This window comes from Bicyclus anynana, chromosome 6 (assembly GCF_947172395.1).
Source record: "Bicyclus anynana chromosome 6, ilBicAnyn1.1, whole genome shotgun sequence".
NCBI lineage: Eukaryota > Metazoa > Arthropoda > Insecta > Lepidoptera > Nymphalidae > Bicyclus > Bicyclus anynana.
The window spans coordinates 12,938,345-12,962,282 of NC_069088.1; the positions used below are offsets into that span (position 1 = coordinate 12,938,345).

The 23,938-nt window shown below is 36.7% G+C and overlaps 1 protein-coding gene across 4 annotated transcripts in view; it reads left to right on the forward strand.

Annotated features, from left to right (window-relative positions):
• The window catches only part of LOC112054137 (proton channel OtopLc-like), a 107,419-nt gene that overhangs the window by 41,802 nt on the left and 41,679 nt on the right, over positions 1-23,938 (forward strand). For all 4 annotated transcript variants that reach the window (XM_052882002.1, XM_052882003.1, XM_052882001.1 and 1 more), the window contains 2 exons: positions 11,587-11,832; positions 23,769-23,921. In XM_052882002.1, the coding sequence (XP_052737962.1) occupies positions 11,587-11,832; positions 23,769-23,921 (399 nt within the window). The remainder of the gene's footprint in view (positions 1-11,586; positions 11,833-23,768; positions 23,922-23,938) is intronic.

Genomic DNA, 23,938 nt, shown 5'->3' on the forward strand with positions numbered 1-23,938 from the left:
GTGGTTTACCTACTCAAATATTTCGTAAGAGTAAGTTACTTATATAATTAAAAATGTATAATTAAGTTAAAAGTCATTTTATAACGAACAACGTTCATAAGTAAAAATTTAAGTATATATTTTTATTGCTATGGGATAAACGAGAAAAAAATCATTCTCACTTTACATGTAGAGATGGGACCCCGATTGAGAGTGGGATGTTTTATAGGTATTTAAGCTGTTAAATTCTGATTTTTATTATTTTGGAAACTGAGCAAATAAACATGGTGGTCGGATATTCTTAATAAAATGTATATGTATTCATACATTTACAAACTAAGATTAACTAAAAAAATACACTTATATAGTACCTATTAAAAATTAAATGTGTCTTACTTTATGTACTCGTATATTTTTCTTTGTCCATCTCAAATGTATCCTAGTAGTCCTGAGAAAGTCTTTTTATTATTCTTACATTTATTGTATACTAGCAGAACCTCGCGGTTTCACCCGCATTCCATTCCCGTAGGAATGTGGAGACAAAATATAGCCTATGTTACTCCTTGATAATGTAGCTTATTAGTCCAAGAATTTTTTAAATTGTTCCAGTAGTTTTTAGTTTATTCGTTACAAATACATATATACAAATCTTTTCTATTTATATTCCTCTTTTTGTAGTTTTTGATTAAAGCGCGGTCGATATTATAGATAAACACATCCTAACGTAAAATAAAAATTATTTAAGTCTTTTATACTCCGGTAATAGAATCATTAACCTTCCGTGGTAGAGAAAAAAGTAATCATCCCTTCAACAAAGCTCCACTTCTCAGTTTTAAACCCTCAGAGAGCGATCCCCGTAACTGATTCCTTTATCCTTTTCTCTTGGAATAAAAGTACAAAAACTACGTTCGACGTAAAAAGTCACTTACTACAGACGCCCATTGATCACTGGGCGGGCGGCCAGCAGACTCCAACGAAAGCGAACGCTACGAAACCGTCTACGCTAAACCACTTGTACAACCATAATAACAGAATGTGCTTACCCAAATTCTACTCTATTCACCATCCAATTAAGTTCAATTTTCACTAAAAAATAACTGGTACTTCAGTTCAATTGGTATTGGGCACCTTATAGTACGCTACATGCACACCTATACGAGTATATTCTGATAATATTTATACTGGCGCTCAAAGACTAGCGAGATTTTAGATAGTGAAAGTGATTTATGTGGGCGAATTAAATATATTTCAAAGTTTATCTTTGCGGCGAAGTTTGGAAGTTTGTATTTATGTGAGTTTGCAGTTTACACAGGATATTTTATTACCTTAGGTGCTTCGTCGTGAAGGAACAATAAATTCCTTGGCAAAGATAAGATGGAATATGTGATTATAGTATGTAATAATTCTTGGTAAACATAGAAGATGATGCCAAAAATTACTCCGATTTATTTGACCTCGGCTAGTTGCCTTGATTGGTGACAGAAGTAGCACATTTTTCGGATCAGCTTGGATGTCCAACGCGAAAATGTTTTCAGTATTCTTGCCACCATTCCATATGTTGACATAATTTATATAAGTTAGCTTCAGTTTCCCATGGTATTCTTTCTCAATAAAAAAAGCTATGTAAGTTAATATTTGAATATTGCGTACTGATGTTAGGAGACAATGTAGTCTATAATACTGCTAATGTCGCTTAAACCAAGTTTCTTCTTCCTCTCCTTTTGTTTTCGGCTGTTCTACGCGGCTAATGTAAGATACATTGTACCGGTAAAATAAATCGAATGTAAGTACTATCTAGCTACAGTTGAAGCATATCTTTACACAAGTGAGAAATTGTATTAAACCTCCATAATTGAACGAAGCTGAACTGGGAACCCAGAACCTCAATCAAAAAGCAAAGCAAACAAAACTTCGGTAGAAGTTATCCTTCAAACTATTACAAAGAGCACTACTACTGTCTGCTAGTATACCTAATACCTGCCCAATAGTACTAATTAATATTTTATGTAGAATACTGTCTTAGACAATTTCAAGATTAGTCTTTGACTGCTCTAAGTTCGTTATTCGCGTTATTTTGGTATAGCGGCTGCGAGGAGCTCGTTCATTCGTTTTTCTTTGCGAGATATAAGTAAACGAAACACTCTGAAACTTATATTTGAAAATTTGATAACCCTGTAAATCAGTTGTTATTGGATAACAGATTAGGTCTTGGCTAACTTTTTACTACTAGTACTACCTACCAACGACATTAAACAATATTTACTTGTTTGGAGATGGGAATCGTTGATTGCGAATTCCTTTTTTTTGCGGCTTAGTAATAATTAGTAACTACCTTTTTTTAAATGAATTAATTTTTAATCTACGTCTTAATGGATGAGACAATTCCAATGATTAGCTGTCTCTACGAGTATATGTAAGGATTACTATTAGAAAATATATATTTTGTTATAACTTAACCTATCACCTAGTATAATTAATGGTTATGTGGTTACTTTATATACCGCAGAAATGTATGTGAGAGGAATAACAGCCAAATCTCTCTATAGCCTGTTTAAAGACTTTGGCCTCAAAACCTGCAGCAAATATAGAACTTTGGGCAGGGAGGATAACACCAACAAAGAAGGACTGCTGACCTAAAGGATCAACTCTACACTCGGGTCCCAAGATCTGAGCTTCTGCTCGGAGTATTTCGCTTTGCCACTCGATGGACCCGGCCCGGAACCCGCACGGTGCCGTATCTTTTGCTGATATGCTCTCATGAATTTTGTAGCGACTTGAGTAGGTATGTTTTTGAAGATATTTCCAATAAAGCTCAGAGCAAAGTTGGGTCATCTAAGAACCATAAAGTATCTATCTAGAGCATATAAAGTTACTTAACCCTAAATGCGACAAATTATAGATTGAACATAGTTCATGCCTTACAGGAACACGAACAATACATTAGCCAAGGCCGTTAAATCATTCTAAATCATTGTCTAACACAAAAGGCAGTTGTCCTTCACCTTCAAAATGTATCTCTAAAACAGGACATACCTACTCGTACAAAACAATGAGTTGCTTGGTAAAAAGTAACCTAAACCCGACACCCCTGTGTACTACAAAGCCAACAAATTCTATTTTAACGGCGACCGGTCACGAGAGAGGCCCGTAATTCGCTGATATAACGAAATGCAGTGAATTTGTTGAAAAGCAATTTTCTGCTACGATTTTCACCATCGTAACAGACGGCACTGCGTTTAATCGCAACAATAAATGAAAGGGAGGAAATATTTTTCAATTGGTTACCTTTTATTAGGAAGAATTTATGATTTGTGATTGATTTTTGTTCAATCATTACATACAGACTTTACTATTCAAGTAAATATGAATAGTTGTTTTGAAGTGTTATGTTACCTATTGTAAAAGCCCGTATGTTGCTAATTAATTACATCATATATTTTATTAGTGTATACCTATTAAAAATTCATTTATTTCAACTAGGTTTAGTTTACAAGCACTTTTTGAACGTTAACGTTGATTATTTGTATAGATTCTACCACCGGTTCGGAAGGCAGGCTCTGCTGAGAAGACCGGCAATAAACTCAAGAGTTCCTCTTTATCATACAGTATTATAATTTACAATTGATAATCTCATTACAGTTTCTTCTTTTACTTTCTGTGTGAAGGTGGAAGCTGTTCCAATGGCCTTATTTACCAAAAGTGTGTTTAAACAAAAAGGTTTCTACATTAGGTAACAAACAGGTCAAGATTAACTAAATCTTGCCGAAAACAAAATGGAAATAGGTTTTGTTAGTGACATAAAAATTCACGTGCAGTCTTGAACTCTGAAACAGCTGAAATAAATGTAGTTCATTAAAACAAATAAACTCGCAAAAAGCATGATTGCAAGTATAAAACGAATATGAGATATTTTTTTACTTTTGAGAAATCCAAACCAAAAAGTTCCTAAAGCGTACGCTATAATTTATAATTCTAATTGTAAGATTTTTAGGCAGATTAAATTACCTAGATGATCAGGTAAGGAAGGAGGTAATTAGATGGAAGAACAGGGAAAAGTGAAACCATATGAGTTTACACGACTCATTGAACATTGCCCTTCTTGTTTCTAATTAGAAATTTAATTTACATCATACTACCAAGAAGCGGGCCTGCATGTAGAAACTAGTTAAATCTCTAAAGGTGGATCCACACAGTCCAGCTTGAGCCATGTTGCCAGCTTTCTGTTCGTCAGTCGCAAAGGAAGCCAGCGTCTATTGCCGCCGAGGACGATTGGCAAATAAATGTTAATTAACTATGAAAACTGCGAATATCGATTAAGAGTTCTTGTCTACTTGTAGGACTAGCCGGTAGTTTTTTTTGTGGCTTTGGTCAAGCGGCTAAAATGTCGCAATGTGTGGATCTATCAGAAAATCTCTATCAATTAATGATCTCTCTCGTAGTATTAATTTTTTAATAACATTAATTTTTTAAAGCGAAGCTTTAATTTTGATTGCCGGTTTGGAACTATTTTATCCATACCTAAAAATGCTAATGTAAGACTGTTACCTTTTCAACCACTGAATAGATTTTAATGAAATTTGGTATGGAGATAAATTGGCTACATTTTGTCTCGGAAATAATAGTTTATTCTTAATATATTTTAATAATAGTTTAATAGAATAATGATAGTTTCCGCGTGATTTGCAAAAACGGAATTTCACGCGAACGGAGACGGGGACGTCCGCTAGTGTTATAGTTTTTAAATTACCATTAGTAGTAGTGCTTGACACCCGCCATAATAACGTCATGCGATTTAGTGTCCGGAGTGCCTAGTGGCAGTTTTCATACTGTGACGGTCGCGTAAACGTAAACGTGAAATTCTAAGGAATTGAAACAGCGCCATCTAGTGGCACTACTGCACAACTGTTTCAATTCCATATAAATTCGCGTTAACATTAACGCGATAGTAACAGTATGAAAATATTGAAAACTCCTACTACGCAGTCTGGTTTAAGAAGTCATGATAAAAGCAACCTCTAATATTATGTTGCTGAATTTTCTCTATACGTTTATCGAGTTACAATCTTAAAGTACATTGTGACTGAATCATTTGTTTGCAGTAAAGAAATAAAAATACTTCTAAATAATGCTGGATTTAAAGTTACACAGTGATGTAGATTCTACTTAATAAAATCTGCAGAGTAAGATTTCATCTAAGTCTGGCTGCATCCTGCAACTGCAAGCTAATATCTTCCAAACTCGACATCATTACTTATCCGTAATAGCGTTTTCGTCGCCTGAGGTTATTGGATTTCGTCTTGAAACATATTTAAATTATGACGTTGGTTACGTCGAGGGAATTTAATATAACATTGAATTTGTTTCTTATTTATTACGTCTGTAAAATTATCCTATTTATGTATGTATGTATGTATTATATGTAGAGACCTGCCCCCTAGATGTTACTATCTGTCAAAGTAAAAGATCAACGATTTACCTTATCAGCCGATAGACGTCCACTGGACATAGGCCTCTTGTATGGACCTCCAAGCACAACGGTCTCGAACCGCTAGCATCCAGCGGCTCCCTGCAACCCGCTTGATATCCTCAGTCCACCTAGTGGGGGGGTCGATCAATACTGTGCTTTCCGGTGCGGGGTCGCCATTCCAGCACCTTGGGACCTCAACGTCCGTCGGCTCTTCGACCTATGTGGCCTGCCCATTGCCACTTCAGCTTTGCGACTCGCTGAGCTATGTCAGTGACTGTGGTTCGTCTGCGGATCTCCCCATTTCTGATTCGATTACCCGGAGAAATTCCAAGCCTATCTCGCTCCATCGCCCGCTGAGTGACTTTAAGCCTTCTAATAAGTCATAGTTAGCGTTTATAAAAACTGTTTTTATAGAATCAGTGTTTTCATTTATATAATTTTCGTCGTGTAAAGAACTCCCTAAAAATGTCGGTTTGGGTAGTTGAATGGCATTAAAACGGTCAACAACTACTACTTTACTAAAAGATTAAGTTACGTTTCACTTGTAAGTATGTATTTCCAAATTTGTAATAAAAATAAGTGAGTTTACCTCGTCCCCCTCAAAAAATGACAATTATGTTCGTGAATTTGGGTGCGATGCAACCCCATAGCTAATTCCTCTATGATAGCTACAGACAGTTACACTAAGTACCAGCTGGCAGAGATTGATTAAAATAAACGTAGCATGTAATCCCACGTAAACCGTTTACGCGGGAAACGGCACCGGAAATCAAACGTTGCCATATTGGATGCGGAAATGGTGCGCTCGTCGCCCGACGTTATTCGATTACGTCTAGAAACGTATTTTATTTTGACGCGATCATTTAATTAAACGTCATTTATTGTCTGTTGTTCACTGAACGGAAACAAGTTAATAACTGATGCTTTTAGTTGGTATAGCCAGTTCTACGTAATGATGTGTAAATTGTTATACCTACATCAATGGTTCTGTACGTATATCGATTTAGTGAAATACTGTCACTTTTAAAAGGAAATTCTAGTTGAATCCTACAGTTTATTCTCTATTGAACCAAGACCACTAGATGCATCCACTTGTTGTTAGCTATTTTTGAAATTTACAAACAGAAGTAATACCGAATCGTTGATATTATCTATACTCTTAGAATTATGTACTCGGTATGCAAGGCTGGTTACAGTCTTACAAAATAACTAGATTATTGAAAATAGATATGTTATTTCTAAATAAGTATACATTGTTGTTGTTACATCTATTTTTTTAAATTTCCTTGAATAATGAGATTATGAAACAGTGGCGTAGCGTGCCATGGAGGGGCGCTGTATCAGAATTAGTTTGAACAATTGAAGGGAAAAGATTTCTCAAAAAAGAAATACAAATACTCGCTTAAAGTAGACATGACAGTGACTTAACCCATATGTAGGGTGTTTTCAACTTTTGGGCGCCAGGTTTAACCAGGGAAGAAATAAGATTGTGGATTACCTACATTTTACTAATTTTAGCTTTCACACGTAAGGGCCCCTAAAGGCCCATGTAGTCCGGGGGCCCCGTATTTTTGATAAGGCTGATACGGCGGTAGCTAGGTACGTCCCAGTTATGATTCTTTATTATGATAATCTAAATCTATTATGAGTATTCATAATCACAACCTTACTTACTTACCAATGACGTATACTGTAACTACAATATAAGTTTTCTACATTAATGATATTTAGTATCTACTACTTTTTACATAGCAAATATCTTAAAGTAGGGGACGCCGCGACTTCGTCCGGGTGGATATCAGTTTTTCACAAATCCCGCGGGAACCATGGATTTTTCCGGGATGAAAAGTAGCCTATGTGTCAATCCAGAGTAAAATCTATTTTTATTCCAAATTTCAGCCAAATCGCTTCAATTGTCGCCGCGTAAAAGAGAAACAAACATACTTACACACTTTCACACTTACACACAAACTTTCTCCTTTATAATATTAGTGTGATATTTGTTTGTAAAAAAACCTGTCAAAGTAAATAAGAGCTTAATTGTCAATAGTCGTTCACAAATGCCCAAGCTTTGTCCCTCGTTAAAAGCAGATTATCGAACAAAAGGGGTCATTGTCTTTCGCAGAAATCGATAAGGAAAAGCTCCCTCCTGTGACTGTGTGACCTGGTAATAGGCGGCTATTAAAACTTAATGAACAAGCTAAATGTCCTTATATGTGGAAATGGGTTGAGACCGAGTCACGTTTCGACCCGTTTTCGTTACCTTAATACCAAGATATAAAACCAACGTCCTATTATAACCACGACGGTACTTGATTTTTAACAAGCAAACGCCACGAGTTTTCTTCCGCGTAGTTCCCGTTCCCATAAGAATACGGGGATAGACTATAGCCTATAGCACCCGGGGATAGTGTAGCTTCCCAATAGTGAAAGAAATTTTAAAATCGGTTAAGTAGTTTCGGAGTCTATTCAATGCAAACGAAACATACAATCATATAAATAATATTTATAATATTAGTGTAGATTAATTTCATAGTCGTCATCGTTATTAACCTATCCAACTGCTTCCGAGCATATTTGGTATACCTACCTAAATTAAAATAATAATCCTAAGGCCTATGTATTTTCTACCCTCTATGTATTTTCTTAACCATTCGCTGCCTGCGAGTATTTTACAAACTTCTGTTCTGTTAGTTAAGTATTGGTAAATATATTATCTACAATGCATAACCAAGAACCGTTACGACGATTAAGTATTTGTAACAGATTTTTTTAAAGACCAACTTGAAATTCTTGCCGTTTCTTCTCAGCAGAATCTGCCTTCCGAACCGCTGGTAGAGTTTTTACTAATAGTCAACCTTGACGTTTTAAAAGTGCTTGTATTCTAAGCCCAATTGAAATAAATAAATTTTGACTTTGATTTAGAACTTATAGTATTACCCCAAAGACAAAACAAAGCGTAGAAACGTGAAGAAACCTGCTTACCTACCTGAGAATTTTCATAATTCTCTGTGTGTGAAGTCTGCTAATCCACATTGGGCCAGCGTGGTGGACTGTTGGCCTAATCCCTCTCATTCTGAGAGGAGACTCGTGCTCAGCACCGAGTATGGGTTGATAATGATGATGAAAACAAAGCAGTAGGATGTTCTGGTTTTATAAAGGTCGGGTAAACCCGCGAGCGTCTGTTAGTATTTATTAAAAATGTTCACGACAGTTCTGACAGTCACAACACTCCGGAATCCGATCTCCGGAATATTAAGCAGTTGGCATCTCTGAAAGCGAAGTTTGTCAACTGGCATTTCATTCGCAGCGGATGTCGGCATTTTCGTCACGTCCCTGCGTATCTAGCGAGGGCAATAAATCGGCTTATTACTTGTATCGCGCCAATTGAACTGCGATAGAAAAATTGGACGTGACTAAAAGTCGTATACGTTTATCGTACGATATTTTTCGGTAACTCGAATAGAATATGAATATAGATACACGACAGTGAATGTTAATACACAATCGTTTGTGAAAAATAAATTCATATCTATCTATACTAATATTGCAAAAATTAAAGAGTTCGTTTGTTTGTTTGATTGAACGCGCTAATCTCAGGAACTACTCGTCCGATTTGAAAAATTCTTTCTGTGTTAGTTTGCCCATTTATCAAGGAAGGCTATAGGCTATATATTTTCTATGTATTCCTACGGGAACGAGAACCACCACGCGGGTGAAACTGCGCGGTGGCAGCTAGTCTGTTCATAAAGAGCTTTTAAAAATAAGCTCTAATACTCGTATGTAACACAAATGATACTAATTTAGCTTGCAAGTTTCCTGAAAAGAACATTGACATTTAACAGTGCTTGTAAATTAACTACTATTAATAAATAGTAACTAGTAATTAGTACTTGAAATAATAATGAATTTTGATTTTTTGCAAGAATTGACCCACACCTTCTTACTGAAGGTACATGTTGAATTAAACTTGAAATAAAACAATTTATAACATTATAATCTAAAGGCTAACGTTTGTGTTTGTAAGTATGTGTGTTTGTAGGATTATATCCTAGATTTATACATAGGCTACTTTTTATCATGGAAAAATCAATAGTTCCTTCGGGATTTGCAAAAAACATAATTCCACGCGGAGATGCAGGCGTCCCTAGACATTGATGAAGGTACGATTAAAATACTAATTAAAAACACACTGCGCAACATTCACGTGTCGGAATAAAATGCAAACAGTAGCCGTGTAAACCAATTACGATACAAATGTGGAAAAAAGAACACCTGATCCGTACCTACGCAATTTAAAATTAAAATCGACATGAAATAGCTTTAAAGGCTCAACCCCCCTTGCCAAGTGGCACGTCGATTCTTTTTCTACGATCGCTAACGCTTAGAAAACTAGAAAAATGTATGGGAATGATAGATCTTAATCACGTGACGTGTCGATAGCAAATGTCATTACATATACATACATCTTTCTAGTTTTCGAAGCGTTAGCGATCGTAGAAAGAAAATCCACGTGCCACTTAGCTAGGGGGGCAGGATTTCGTACATCTGAAATGGAGTTGTGTTTTTAGAAGCGTACAGAATTCGTTAAACTTTAGACAGCTCCATTAAAATGGAGGAGTGAGCGTAATACGTCTTCAATTGATAGACGGGATATCTTGAGCCATCAATTTCTTCCCCATTCTATCCATATTCGGAGTTTGTTGAGTCCCGTCGACCGTACCCGACGTTGATAAGATCTCGAGGGTGATTACTCGATTGCGAGTTTTGAAATGCGCACAATAAACGATGTTTGGCTTATAATATTCTCTTTTAAAAGTCACCGAAATATTATATATAGCTATTATTATCTATAGCTGACACCGCGCGGTTTCACCCGCGTGGTTTACGTTCCCGTAGGTATACGGGAATAATATATATGTATAGCCTTTCTCGATAAATGGGTATCTAACACTGAAAGAATTTTTCAAATCGGACCAGTAGTTCCTGAGATTAGCGCGTTCAATCAAACAAATAAACAAACAAACTCTTCAGCTTTATAATATTAGTATAGATTTGGATTCAGTACTTGATGTTTTATTACGATAGAATATAAAACGCAGCATTATATAAATGTTTAGCAGACAAAGGATCGAAAAATATAATAAAAGGATGTATAAAGTACATCATATTACATCTGCTGTATAAAAAGTACAAGTTAAAAAGGTCTGGCGCACTAATTGCTTTTGCAGTTTAGTCCCTTTTTCTAACGGTAGACTAGTTTCATACTAATGAAGAAATATTACTTCCCTTCCACTAAGTCCAATGTTTCTTATTAAAAGTCACTTTAATTGCAAGTCCTTTCTATTTTATTACCTTGTTTTGAACTTTTGAATTTGAAAATGAACCAATTATTTCTAGGTACCATACATCCCATACATTGATTCCACATTTGTATTTGTAAGGTTACTTATAGTTTGTCGACACAATGAGAATCCGAGTGGCCGTATATTATCCCCGTAGTCCTATGGGAACGGGAACCACGCGGGTGAAACCAGCGCCAGCCAGTTTGTTATATGCGTAGAGAGGATACATTGATAACAATATAATCTGCTACAGACATTCAGTTTTAACTGTTCAGTTTAATTTGAATTAAAATCATTTGAAAAAAATGTACAGTTAAAACCACAGAAGAAAAACGCTAAAGCTAGAATTCCGTGGTTAAAACTGAAAGACACTACACACGGAAGATTTAACTGAACTGATTTAACTGTACTGTTAAAATTGCAGGTCTATAGCACGGTATAGTAATGTAGTTCGTAGTACAGGCATATTTTTCCATAGAAACCTTACATGAAATTAAATTCAAAATTCATTTAGGTATTTCAATTAGGCTTAGTTTACAAGCACTATTGAAACGTCAAGTTATGTCATAATTTAATTAAATGGTGGTAATTACAGTCGTGAACTTAAAATTAAATTTACGAGGGTTCCAAACGCGCATTGGTCTGAGAATACCATCATGTAAGCTATATATGGCTATCACAACACAATAGATCTACAATGGTTAAAGTGATGGACTGCTGACAAACCTGCATATCCTTTACTCTAAGGAGAACACAAGATACAAAGAAAAATATCCAATAAAACGTTTGTTCCAGTTGCTACTCCATACCGGCGAACAACATGTCGGGAGGCTCGCACGTGTCCAGAGGAACCTTCGTGGACTCGGAGATATCCAGCAGCAGCGCCGCCCCGTTACCCAGCCCGGCGTCTGCGGGGGCTGCGCTGGTGTCTCCGGAGACCCTGAGCCGGCATAGCAGTCCCCCACCAATACCGGCTCACCCTGCGCACCAACCGGCACCGTCATGTTCCTCGCATCGTGTACATATGGAGTCTCCATTGAGGTTTGTAAAACGTTATTAATATAAAAATAAGTACACGCCAATAATATAAAAAGAATTACTGTTTTGTTTAATCTGAGACAGATTTGTAAAAGTTGTTTTTTGTATTTGACAGATCGATTAATTATTACTATTACTTATTACTAGCGGACTCGCGCGAATTTTAGTTTTTCACTAATCCCTCGGGAATAGTGGATTTTCCGGGATGGAAAGTAGCCTATGTGTGAATGCAGAGTAAAATCTATTTTCATTCCGAATTTCAGTCAAATCGGTTCAGTAGTTGCGGCGTTAAATAGCAACAAACACCCAAACAAACATCCATACAAACTTTCGCGTTTATAATATTAGTAGGATAGTCAAAATTAACCTAATTTTTACCCTCAAGGGAGTTAAATAAACTATGAAAGTTTGTAAAAAAATTTTTCATCAAAAATTACTTTTAGATGGCTTAAAAGTTATTAAAGAAATATAGGTACTTATTAGGTAAAATTAAAGGCAAAACTTCTGTATTCCAACGAAAGAACGAAGCACGTTAACTGGCCGATTAGTCGCGTTACGCATTGTATTCCGGCAAGCACGGTGATTGGTTGGCGTCGTGATCGATAGCGGCAATTGGTCCAGACTGACTGTCGTGTTGGTTATCGTTTTGTTGTGACACGTGTGTGCTACATGGCTATATTTAACTACAGCTTGCATATTAATTTAACGGTAAGAAATCGAACTGAGTAATTTTAAATTCCCGCTTAGTACTTAGCTAGTAAAGTACTAAACGGAAATTTAAAATTGCTCAGTCGATTTCTTATATACCGATACAATATTGATTTACCCGAAAATCGAGTTTTCGCTGAATCTCGACGCTTTGAAGCCCTAAGGAAGCAATCCTATCTATACAATCTATCTATAATTACAGCATGAGAGATATCTATGTAATGTAATAGTGATTAAAAAGAGTCTCAATAACTTTCGTTCGTGCTCCTATTTCTACTAGTCCTAGGGCAAACTCTGGCAGTTCTGTTCTCGTTCCGTTAAAGGCAAAGAGACTATAGAAAACAGTCGGGAAAGTGTCGCTTGCTAATTTTTGTGGTGCCACTTTTTGATTCGATTCATCAATCGTCTCTGTTCGGTCTTGATGGAAAATCATAAAAAATCATTAAAAATTTCGTCAGCGAAAATCATCCATGGATTTTCGGGATAAAAGGTAGCCCATACGTTGCTCAATAGTCTGCTCTATATACCAGTGAAAATGTCGTTAAAATCGGTTCTAAAATCTAGACATTAGCCCGGATATACAGGCAGACAGATATTTTTTTTGTTTATCATCATTAATTATTATCAATTCATTCGGCTCACTGCTGAGCACGAGTCTTCCCTCAGAATGAGAGGACAATAGTCCACCACGCTGGCCGAATGTCTTTCAATTCTTTCTTTCAATGTGGATTGGCAGACTTCACACACGCAGAGAGTTAAGATTATCTGGTTTGCAGGTTTCCTCACGTTGTTTTTCCTTCACCGTTTGAGACACGTGATATTTAATTTCTTAAAATTCACATAACTGAAAAGTTAGTAGTGCATGCCCCGGACCGGATTCGATCCTACGCCCTCCGGAATCGGAGGCAGAAGTTGGTTCCACTGGGCTATCACGATCTCGTATTTCAATATCGTGTAAACAACTATATGCACTTGAGAAAACAGAGTTATTTAGACAGACAGACATTTCAATTTTATTTATAAGTAGTGATGATTTATTAATATCTAACCGATTTCAACGTATTATGAAGTTCATTCATAACTACTCAGAATTTACATAATCGAGGAACTTTACGACGCCTTTGTTGCCATCCATTATTATGTTAATATTCTCAAATTAGTTTGACTTATACTTAGTTACTCTTTGGTACAGTGGTTACGGATCGTAAGGTCTTGGGTTCGACTCCTGGGCTATGAAATATTGAGTATTATTCTTTTGAGAAAACTTTCGAGAAAGACAGGCTGGTACTGAGAATTTCCTCATGCTTCGGAGAGCACGTTCATTAGCATCTGATAGCGCGTTACAGTCAAAGCCTGTCTGCAAAACCAAACTATAGCAGCGTGGTGGGTTTAAGCTACAAATACCCTCACCCATTAAAATGGGCTGAGATACTCTTTCTATTTCCATAATGCTAGCCACAGACGGTCAATTATTCTCACATTTCTGAAGCACCCACTGCTGTCTGTAATTGATCGTGTGTTGGTCACTGCGTAAGTGACTTGTATAGTATGCCGCGTGGGTACTGCCGTTTGCTTCGCAGAAACGTGAGAATAATTGACCGTCAATGGCGACCTTTAGGTATCTATTTCTATTCTATTTTTTTTTTCTATCATCTATAAGTTAGCCCTTGATTACAATCTCACTTGGTAAGAATGCAATCTTAGATGGAAGCGGGCTAACTTGTTAGGAGAAGGATAGAAATCCACACCCCTTTTCGTTTTCTACACGATATCGTACCGGAACGCTAAATCGCTTGGCGGTACGTCTTTGTCGGTAGGGTGGTAACTAGCCACGGCCGAAGCCTCCCACCTGCCAAAAATAATAATATGTATATGTAAACCCTAATATGTATCTGTCATTGTTTTACAAATAGAAGAGTATCTGTTCTCTGTGTAAGCTACTAATAGGCTCTATATGAGCTTTATCAACTTGGAAAACTTAACTTCGTCACCTGCCAGGTAAATTGGTTAGGAGATTAGTTGTTTGGTTTAACTTCTGAAATTCAGTTAGCTAAGTATACTTTTAGTTCTATTTAGTTTAAAGCGATTTGAAATAAACATACCATTTGAAGTTTCAGCTTTATGTTTATTTACGGTACATAAATTCTATAGTGGTACCTTTTTGGATAGTTGAGGGATAATTCAGTGAGACACACCCTTAGATTTAGTGTCTAATGATAATGTCTGATCGCCTCGGCTTTGGAGGGTTAATAGACCATTGACGCATTGAAAAGTGTACCTACCGCCATCAAATTGTATACTAAAATCTTCCATCAAAATACGCGTTTAAATAATCCGATACAAATTAAATCAATACTTTTTGAGAAAATATAACGGCAAACAAACAATATATGTGTGGATATGTTACCGTTAAATTGTAAAATACGTTAGTTTATAATCTCACTCGTGATATTATAATCTGCCGTCATATTGTGAACTGAAAATACTGATCACTTAGGTCAGTCTTTAGTTACAATACGAGTAAATAATAAATAAATATGTGATGTCACAATTCTTGAAGTATAATATTTGACTGACATATGTGTTTCATTCTTAACTCTATGGACACAGAACGGTCTGCTGAAGGCCAACCAATCAGGGGCAAGTTCAGACAGTTGACGTTTTAAGATTGCAATTTAACGGTTTAACTTCCGATATCTATCGGAAGTGAAACCGTTAAATTGCAATCGTTAAATTTCGGTAAAATATACCGAAAAATAACACGTCAAATTGTAATCAGTATATTCAGTTCACAATATGACGGTAGATTATAATATCACAAGTGAGATTATAAACTAACGTATTTTACAATCTAACGGTGACATATACAAGGCGACATATTGATTGAATATAGAACTTTATTTTCAAATTGGGGTCTAATAATATTAACATATGTACTGCTCAGTGTAATAAATTTCAATACACGACCATAGATAAAAATTGTTGTAGGTGTATAATATATAAAAAAAAAACTTTGTTTATTTTCTTCCCGAAATATAATATTCAGTCTGGATTACCGTTTCAGGGTATCAGGTTCCCATAATATCCAGACAGGAGGAAGCGGCGCGGTGCGGCGGGCGCAGTAAACAGTTTTTGCACATTGCTGCGAAGTTTATAAAGATAATGTAGCTATTAGGATTTACTTATTGAATAGCATCACTTTGCAATAGTTCATTATGCAATATGCATAGCGAAATATTGTGCTGAAAGACGTACCCAGTCAATTCATTAATAAAAATCCCAAGAATTTGCCGGTTTTTAGCGGAAAATAGCAAAATTTCATTTACCTATTTAAAATATATGATGAAAAATAGTGTGCGGCTTAGCTGCAAGTGTAAAGTTAGTCAAGTTATTATCACTTCACTTAGCAGTGTCTAGGTTTTCAGGGATATAGAGATACGCCCGATTCACCTTTGATTGGCATGTGATATGTGCTATGGGATGGGATCTACGCAGGTTATTTTGTTCTCTATGAACCCCTATACTAAATATACACAGAGAATCTGAAATAAAATATTGACTACTCTCCATCCCGATCTTCTGATGAGAGCGTGTACATGGTTGGACCGGCGCTGCACGGCTCGATTTATTTTAAAAACTTTTCTTATAGCATCATAAAATATATTTTATACAAATACACTCGTCGTTAAGGAATTTAGTACCTTGACTTGATCGATCTACTTCATTTCAGCTCAATCCCGTTTTGTACTGAAAATGTGCTTATCGTGCGGCTCTAGCGGCAGTGTGCAACAACTTTACAATGCGGTCTAGGTTTGACTAAACAGTTTAACCATTTTAACGGATTCATAAATCAATATGGCTTGTAGTTTAAAGTGGCTTTGGCTTTTCCTTGTTCATATACAATTTTATAATATTTTTATCTTTATTTTATTTACTATATATACTTTACTTTTAGTAAACAATTATATAAATATGTTATATGGTCGTTATAGAGTGGAATATTATCATCATCCTAAGGCCGCTTACCCACATTGGAGCAGCGTGGTGGGTCAAAGCTCCATACCCACTCTCTCTGTTGAAACAAGCTGATTATTTAGAATTCTGCTTTTTAATAAATACACAAAATAAACATTAACTAACTCTCCATTAACACGTTCGCTGCGATACGAGGTCGATTGACCTCGTAAGTATAGCTTCTTCAAGGGTACCAAATCACATAAAGTTTTAGTATGAGGTCAAAAAACCTCGTAACGCAGCAGAGTAAGTAAGAAAATATAGTGCAGCAGCGAATGCATTAACGAGAGCGAAGTCGCGGCCAGAAGTTAGTGCGACTATAAAACCAAATGAACCTACAACCTTTTGTTTGAAATAAACAATTAGGTTTGATTAATTAGCAAAATATGATAAACCGATTTGGTAATGTATCGTTATTCGTTAATGATGAATGACTGAATTTAATATTAATGATTTCACGATGGAAAATAAATTTCCAATCGAGGTCTGATACTGAAAAGCTCTTCATGTGATTTCATAATGCGATTATAATATATCCGTCTGTAATCGAATATTGAATGTACATCGAGCATTGAATGTACAATTACAGATTTCATATTAGTACCTAGGTATAGGGAGAGCCGTGATAGCCCAGTGGATATGACCGCTGCCTCCGATTCCGGAGGTTGTAGCTTCGAATCCGGTCCGGGGCATGCACCTCCTACTTTTCAGTTGTGTGCATTTTAAGAAATTAAATATCACGTGTCTCAAACGGTGAAGGAAAACATCGTGAGGAAACCTGCATACCAGAGAATTTTCTTAATTCTCTGAGTGTGTGAAGTCTGCCAATCCGCATTGGGCCAGCGTGGTGGACTATTGGCCTAACCCCTCTCATTCTGAGAGGAGACTCGAGCTCGGCAGTGAGCCGAATATGGGTTGATGACGACGACCTAGGTATACAATGTACATTGTACAGTCTTGGAGCGTGATTGTATTACATTTGTAAATCCTATTGTTTTATTGCATTATCGGTTTACTTCGTAACGAGTATGAGACAACGCACTTACTACCTACACTTCGCAGTATAATGGGATATCTTACAATCTGTATAACAAATGTGAAAGTATAATTCAATGTTTGTTTTATTCTATAGTTACTTGTAACTAAATACAAAAAAAAATGTTATCATCAATACAAATACAAATAAATAAAATTGAGTTTCCTATACGAGTATTAAGAGCTTATAGCTATTTACACAGTATCAAAACATATTCAAGCCTATTTAAATTTTTTTTTTTTTTTTTTTATTGTCTATCTCTCTGACTGAACAGATTTTCATGGGATTTTAACTGGAATATAGAGGAGGTTCTTGAGCAACAAAAATAAACTCGAAAGCTTTTTTCCTTTTGGTAAAAGTCCATGGTTCCTGCGGGATTTGTGAAAAACTTAATTTCATGCATACGAAATCACGGGTGCCCGCTAGTTAGTAAAAAATGACGGAGTTATGAAGTAACATACATAAAAATATAGACGCTTCGATTAAAAAAAAACCCGCAATAGGCTTTGTTTTTGTGATTCATGCGTGGTCGGGATTAATATTCAAATGAAGTTATTTTAATCCGCAATGTTATATTATGTGTAACTTTCTAAATTGGCAATTAGTTATATTTAACTTTGATCGTAATTTATTATGTATTTTTTTTTATTCTTTACAAGTTAGCCCTTGACTACAATCTCACCTGATGGTAAGTGATGATGCAGTCTAAGATGGAAGCTGGCTAACTTGTTAGGAGTAGGATGAAAATCCACACCCCTTTCGGTTTCTACACGACATCGTACCGTACGCTTCGTACGTAGACGTATCGCTTGACCGTATATTTAAAGTTTTGTTATTTATATTTATATTTAAAATTTGTTTATAAATGTGTAGTGCCAATAAATTATAGCGAAACAGTAAAAGTAACTTTATTTTCAATATCCTGCACAAAATATATTTTCCTGTGCCATTTCAGTGTAATAGTCCGTGTTGTGTGGAGATTTATGTGGTCAGTGTCGTAACTCATGTCGGCTTTTGCACGAATGCCTCCGCCGGCGATCGGTTTACGAATTTGGTAGATTAATCCTTTGTCTATAGATTTATTTTTTATATCAATTTTGGTAGATTGACCAATTAGCTATTTGAATTGGGTGTATCTTCTTCTTCTTCTTCTTTCCTGGGCCTTTTCCGCACTTGGTCACCAGGGGCTGGCCGTTGTGCGTAGGTCTATTTGGTGCTGAGCCCCGCTGGAGTCACTCCAGCCAACCGAGCTCGCTCCAGAATCTTAGCTGGCCGCCCAGGTCGTCGAACGCCTCTTGGAGTGTTGCTGGGAATAGATACACCTCTGAATTCAAGCATAATTTGATTGAATTGGGTGTAGGTATATATATGGTGCTATCGCTAGTGACGTTAAAGGCACATGAGGCTGTAGGGCAGGCAACTGTAGGACGTGGCTATTCTTTGCATGTCTAGATTGGAGTTTACCAATCTGACTGACTATCATAGTGGTTGTTTGACCAGCCACCTGACAAAATAGAATTGTGTTGTGAGAAAATCCAGTCAGACTAATGTTGTTCAACCTCAAATAAATTACATGTGGGTCATCTCTTTCCAAATGAGTTCGGCTGGGTAAGGGCCTTGAGGCTTAGCCCGGGTTATACATAGGGGAACTTGCTCCCACGGTTTCCCTTCAAATTAAGACGATTTCACTTCAACGGTTCGGCTGAACATAGTCAGATGTTGCTACGTAACACTGCGAAGTGTTGCTCGGATCACGGTTTTCCCATATTGTGGGGAGAGCTTGTTCCTTTTTCCGATTGTGTATTTGCTGCAGGGTCCTTAATAGGACTACAGTAGCATCACCCAGAGGTTTGAACGAGCACAGAAGTTCTGCCAGAGTTCTGACATAAGAGAATTGTATAGTGAGAAAGTCCAATCAGACCGATGTTGTTCAACCTCAAAATAATTACATGTGGGTCAACTCCTCGCGAATGGGTTGGCTGAAGGTAAGGGCCTTGGGGCTTAGTCAGGGTAATACGCAGGGGAATACACGGTTTCCGTTCACATGAAGACGATTTCACTTCAACAGTTCGGCTAAACACGGTCAGATGTCGCTATGTTACACTGGGAAGTGTTGCTTTGGTGGAAATCCGTGATCTATAATCACAGATTTCTACACACATCCCTTGAGCTTGTTCCATTTTTCTGATTATGTATTCGCTGCAGGGTCCTTAATGTGATTGAAGTAGTATCACTCAGAGTTTTGAACGAGCGCAATAGTTCTGCCAGAGTTGAGCCTGATGCCTGAGAAAAACGTTGGACGGTAGCTCTGTAGGTACGTCTCTTGTGAGACTTGAAACTTCGTTAAGTGGCTTTCAGACCTAGTGTTTGTGTGAGAGAGATTAACAGACGACCACGTGACGTGATGAAAGTCCTTCATTTATCAAGTTACATTTGTAAAAATTGGTATGTGTGTTGTATGATCGATTTCCACGCTGACGAAGTCGCGGGCGTACGCTAGTCCATTGTTATGATACTAAATATGGTATTCATTGCATTGCACCTGCCGTCTCAAAATATTGGTAAAGTTCCAAAATACAGCCAATCTGTGTAATTCGATTGCTCTAGTAGTTTGTTTCATGGTACATTGTTGCGGATGAATGGAGTGCGGTTTTGCGCTGAGATTTACGGGGCTCGTGTCGTAATTCACGACAGTTTGGCTCCACCGAGAGGTTGTACTGCCATCAACATAACTACTGGGATAGTACACGTATATGTGCTTGGTAGATTGAAATTGAATTAAAACGTATACTCCGACGGAGGTGAAACGCCGAAGATTGCTAATGAAATAATTATTATTGATTGAAATAATTATCCAGTGGTAGGTACCTGCTTATTTTTTGACTAACTTACCCGGGAATCAAACCTTGGATTTCAATCTGTGTCAGTTAATCATGGGATTAATGAGGCAGTTAAAAAGAGAGATAAAAATAAAATTAAGTACTTACGAGTACCTACCTACTACTAGTAATGTAGTCTTAGTTTACACACTTTTGCTCGTAAAGTTTGACGGTTTTAGTTGGTTTCTAATATAATAAAAAAAAATATACCATCGGTTCGAAAGGCAGAGGCAACACTGAGAGCTGGCAAGAAACCCAGCAATTTAGCGCTAAGTATTTGTACTAATTCAAGCACTGTTGCGAAAAAAAGCACGTACTAACAAATTATCAAAAGTAATCCAACCTGCAATTTTGTAAAACTTTAAAATATGTAGGCGTTTTTGTAAAACAAAAATACAGTAACTTGATTTTTGATGGCCATGTATTAATGATATTTGTGGCAGTTAATGGCAGGACCAATGAGGCAATTCAAATGAAATATACTTGTACTAATATTTGCAGAAAACGCTAAAGCTAACGTTTCTACTGTACGCACTGTTTGGAATGCGTACGTTAAACAAACTATCAAAAGTTTATCCATGCTGCAATTTTGTTACACGTGATAAAAATGTATGAAAAAGGCTTGAATTCGCCACCAATGTCAAGTTCAAAGTACTCTTGTTACGCTCTCGACACGGAACAGTGTTTCAGTTAATTAACTTGTTTGTATACTGAAACGGTTACCGCGACACTTCGCGGTTTACACTTCTCAATGTTTTACTCTCTATAATAATAATTGACGGCATAAATAAGGATTCTAGTTTAGAGGTTATTTGTTGGTCGCAGTTGCTTAATTGTTTTGGTAACACACTAATATTCTAAAGGCGAAAGTTTGTGTGTAAGTGCATTTGATACTCGATACTCATTTACTCCCTAATTATTGAATCGATTTGGCTGAAGTTTAAAATGGAAAAGCGTATATAGTAATCACAAGTAATAAAAACAAGTTCAGTAAAAGCATTCGAAAAGACCAAGTGATTGTGATAGCATAGCTACAGTCATCACAAAAAATAATTGCAGTACGTTTAAATGCACTCGTAAAGTCATTATCTTTCATTCATATTCATTCGTATATCAACCCATATTCGGCTCACTGCTGAGCTCGAGTCTCCTCTCATAATGAGAGGGGTTAGGCCAATAGTCCACCACGCTGGCCCAATGCGGATTGGCAAACTTCACACACGCCGAGAATTAAGAACATTCTCTGGTATGCAGGTTTCCTCACGATGTTTTCCTTCACCGTTTGAGACACGTGATATTTAATTTCTCGTAAAGTCCCAAGTGATTAGGTGATTGTAAAAAGTGTACCTAGTGATCACAATTAATAAGTTGAGTACATACGTATATGTATATATACTCGGGATTAAAATTGGGCCGGAAAATCCATGGCTCCCATGGAATTTAGTAAAACTAAATTTTACGCGATCAATGTTGAGGGCATCAGCTAGTATAGTATAAAAAGTATTCGACGTAATGTCGAATATTTTAGTTTAGTTGTGTGCACAGTGCACTATTTAAGAAATAAAGACAAGTATGTAGAGCTTAAGTGCATTAAGTTGTGGATATTAACACTTTGTACTATTGTACTGGTAAGCAGTACCTAGCTACGAGTATCTTGTTTCGTATTTATTTTTGAGTAATACCAACGAGGTTAATTGAAATTTCTAAAATTTATGGATGTGTTTAACTGATTACAAGGTACAATATCCGACATCGTATACGTATCTCACCTACTACGCGCTGCTTACGTCTTATGAGGTTTTATAGATACATGTATAATACTAATGTGGTAAATCCTAAACTTAAATATTTACCAAAAAATATTATTCTTCCAAGGATACCTCGTATTGATCAACAGTATTAAATTCTGTACTTTTGGTATCTCTCTCATCACAATATGAAAGTAAAGAGAAATCATAACCTATCTATATATCTTTTATGTAATAAATAAATAAGGTTATAATTTGGTTTTTGGGATTATTTTCAACTAGCGGACGCCCGCGTCTTCGTCCGCGTGGAATTCAGTTTTTCACAAATCTTGCGAGAACTATGAATTTTTTCGAGATAATAAGTTTATGTGTTAATGTAGTCTATATCTATTTCTATTTCATTTTCAATGTGTTAGTCTATATCTATTTCAAATTTAAGTTAATTCGGTTTAGTAGTCGCGGCGTGAAAGAGTAACAAACATTCATACAATCAAAATCATCAGTTTTTTGCAAATCTCGGGAAACTTAGGATTTTTTTTGGGACAAAAAGTAGCCTATCCAGAGTAAAATATATTTCCATTTTAAATTTCGTTCAGTAGTTGCGGCGTTAAAGAGTGACAAACATCCAAACATTTCGCGTTTACAATATTAGTAGGATTATAACCAGATGGCTTGCTTCCTTAGTTCGTGGGTTGCGACTTTGTTCAATTGGTGAACCCACAATTTCCGTAGTAGCCCAGCTTCCGCCCGTGATCAGGGCTACCTATCAGCTGTGCTATTTTTGTGAGCCCTAGGATTTGACAAATGAAAAAGGACATCTTCGTCAATGGCGTTCATTATTATCACGACCGTAAGTCTGAATATTCCTAAACCGTTGTAGGCATTCTCTCACCTTGGGATGCCAACAGTGACGAGCGGCAAATCCCAAAAATCTCTTTAGCATTTTTATATTTTTCTTAAGCACCAAATTAAAGGTTAATTTAATTCACCATTAATTGTGAATTGATGTGGTGCAGGTTTAAAGGATCCTTTCAGAATGTATTAACACCCACCTCCCCTGCCCGACATGTTCTCCATGCTCACACTCAACAATTTCTGATCAATAATTACAACACAAAATATTATTGCATAAAATCACTAACGCGACTTGCTAGTTGCTTGGTCGTCGGCAGCGTGACGGCGTTCACGCTGCTTAAGAACGAACTGAACTCAAGTCATCAAATATCCCATCGTCCGTCCCATATTATACCATCACTGTAGCAAAAACTTTAAACTTCGTTTTTATAATAATATACGAGTAAATAATGAATGTTAATTTCACCCGTACTCGAGGAACTCGTAACATTTTCTGTAACGATCACTGTCATATATATGTTATATTAACGACGGCTGCAGTCAGGACTGCTATTTAAAAACGTTACAGCCCGACCCAAAAATAGAACCCAAAACCGAATGTTAACTACAGGATTATCGCACCAAAACTAAAAATACAACAACCATAGAACCTCCTCTATTTTAATCTACAAAATACAATTTAAAATTGTTTTTGAACAGGTTGTCAAGCCCGCCGTCAATGACCCTGGGCGCGTCACTCTCCCTTCAGCCGATGCTGTACGGTCCAGGAGGTGGTGGCGCGCAGCCGCCGCTCCCCCCCATCAGGCATCCACGACCTTCTGCTGCGATACAAAACATGCATGTTATCAGTGCGTAAGTATGAAAAATGC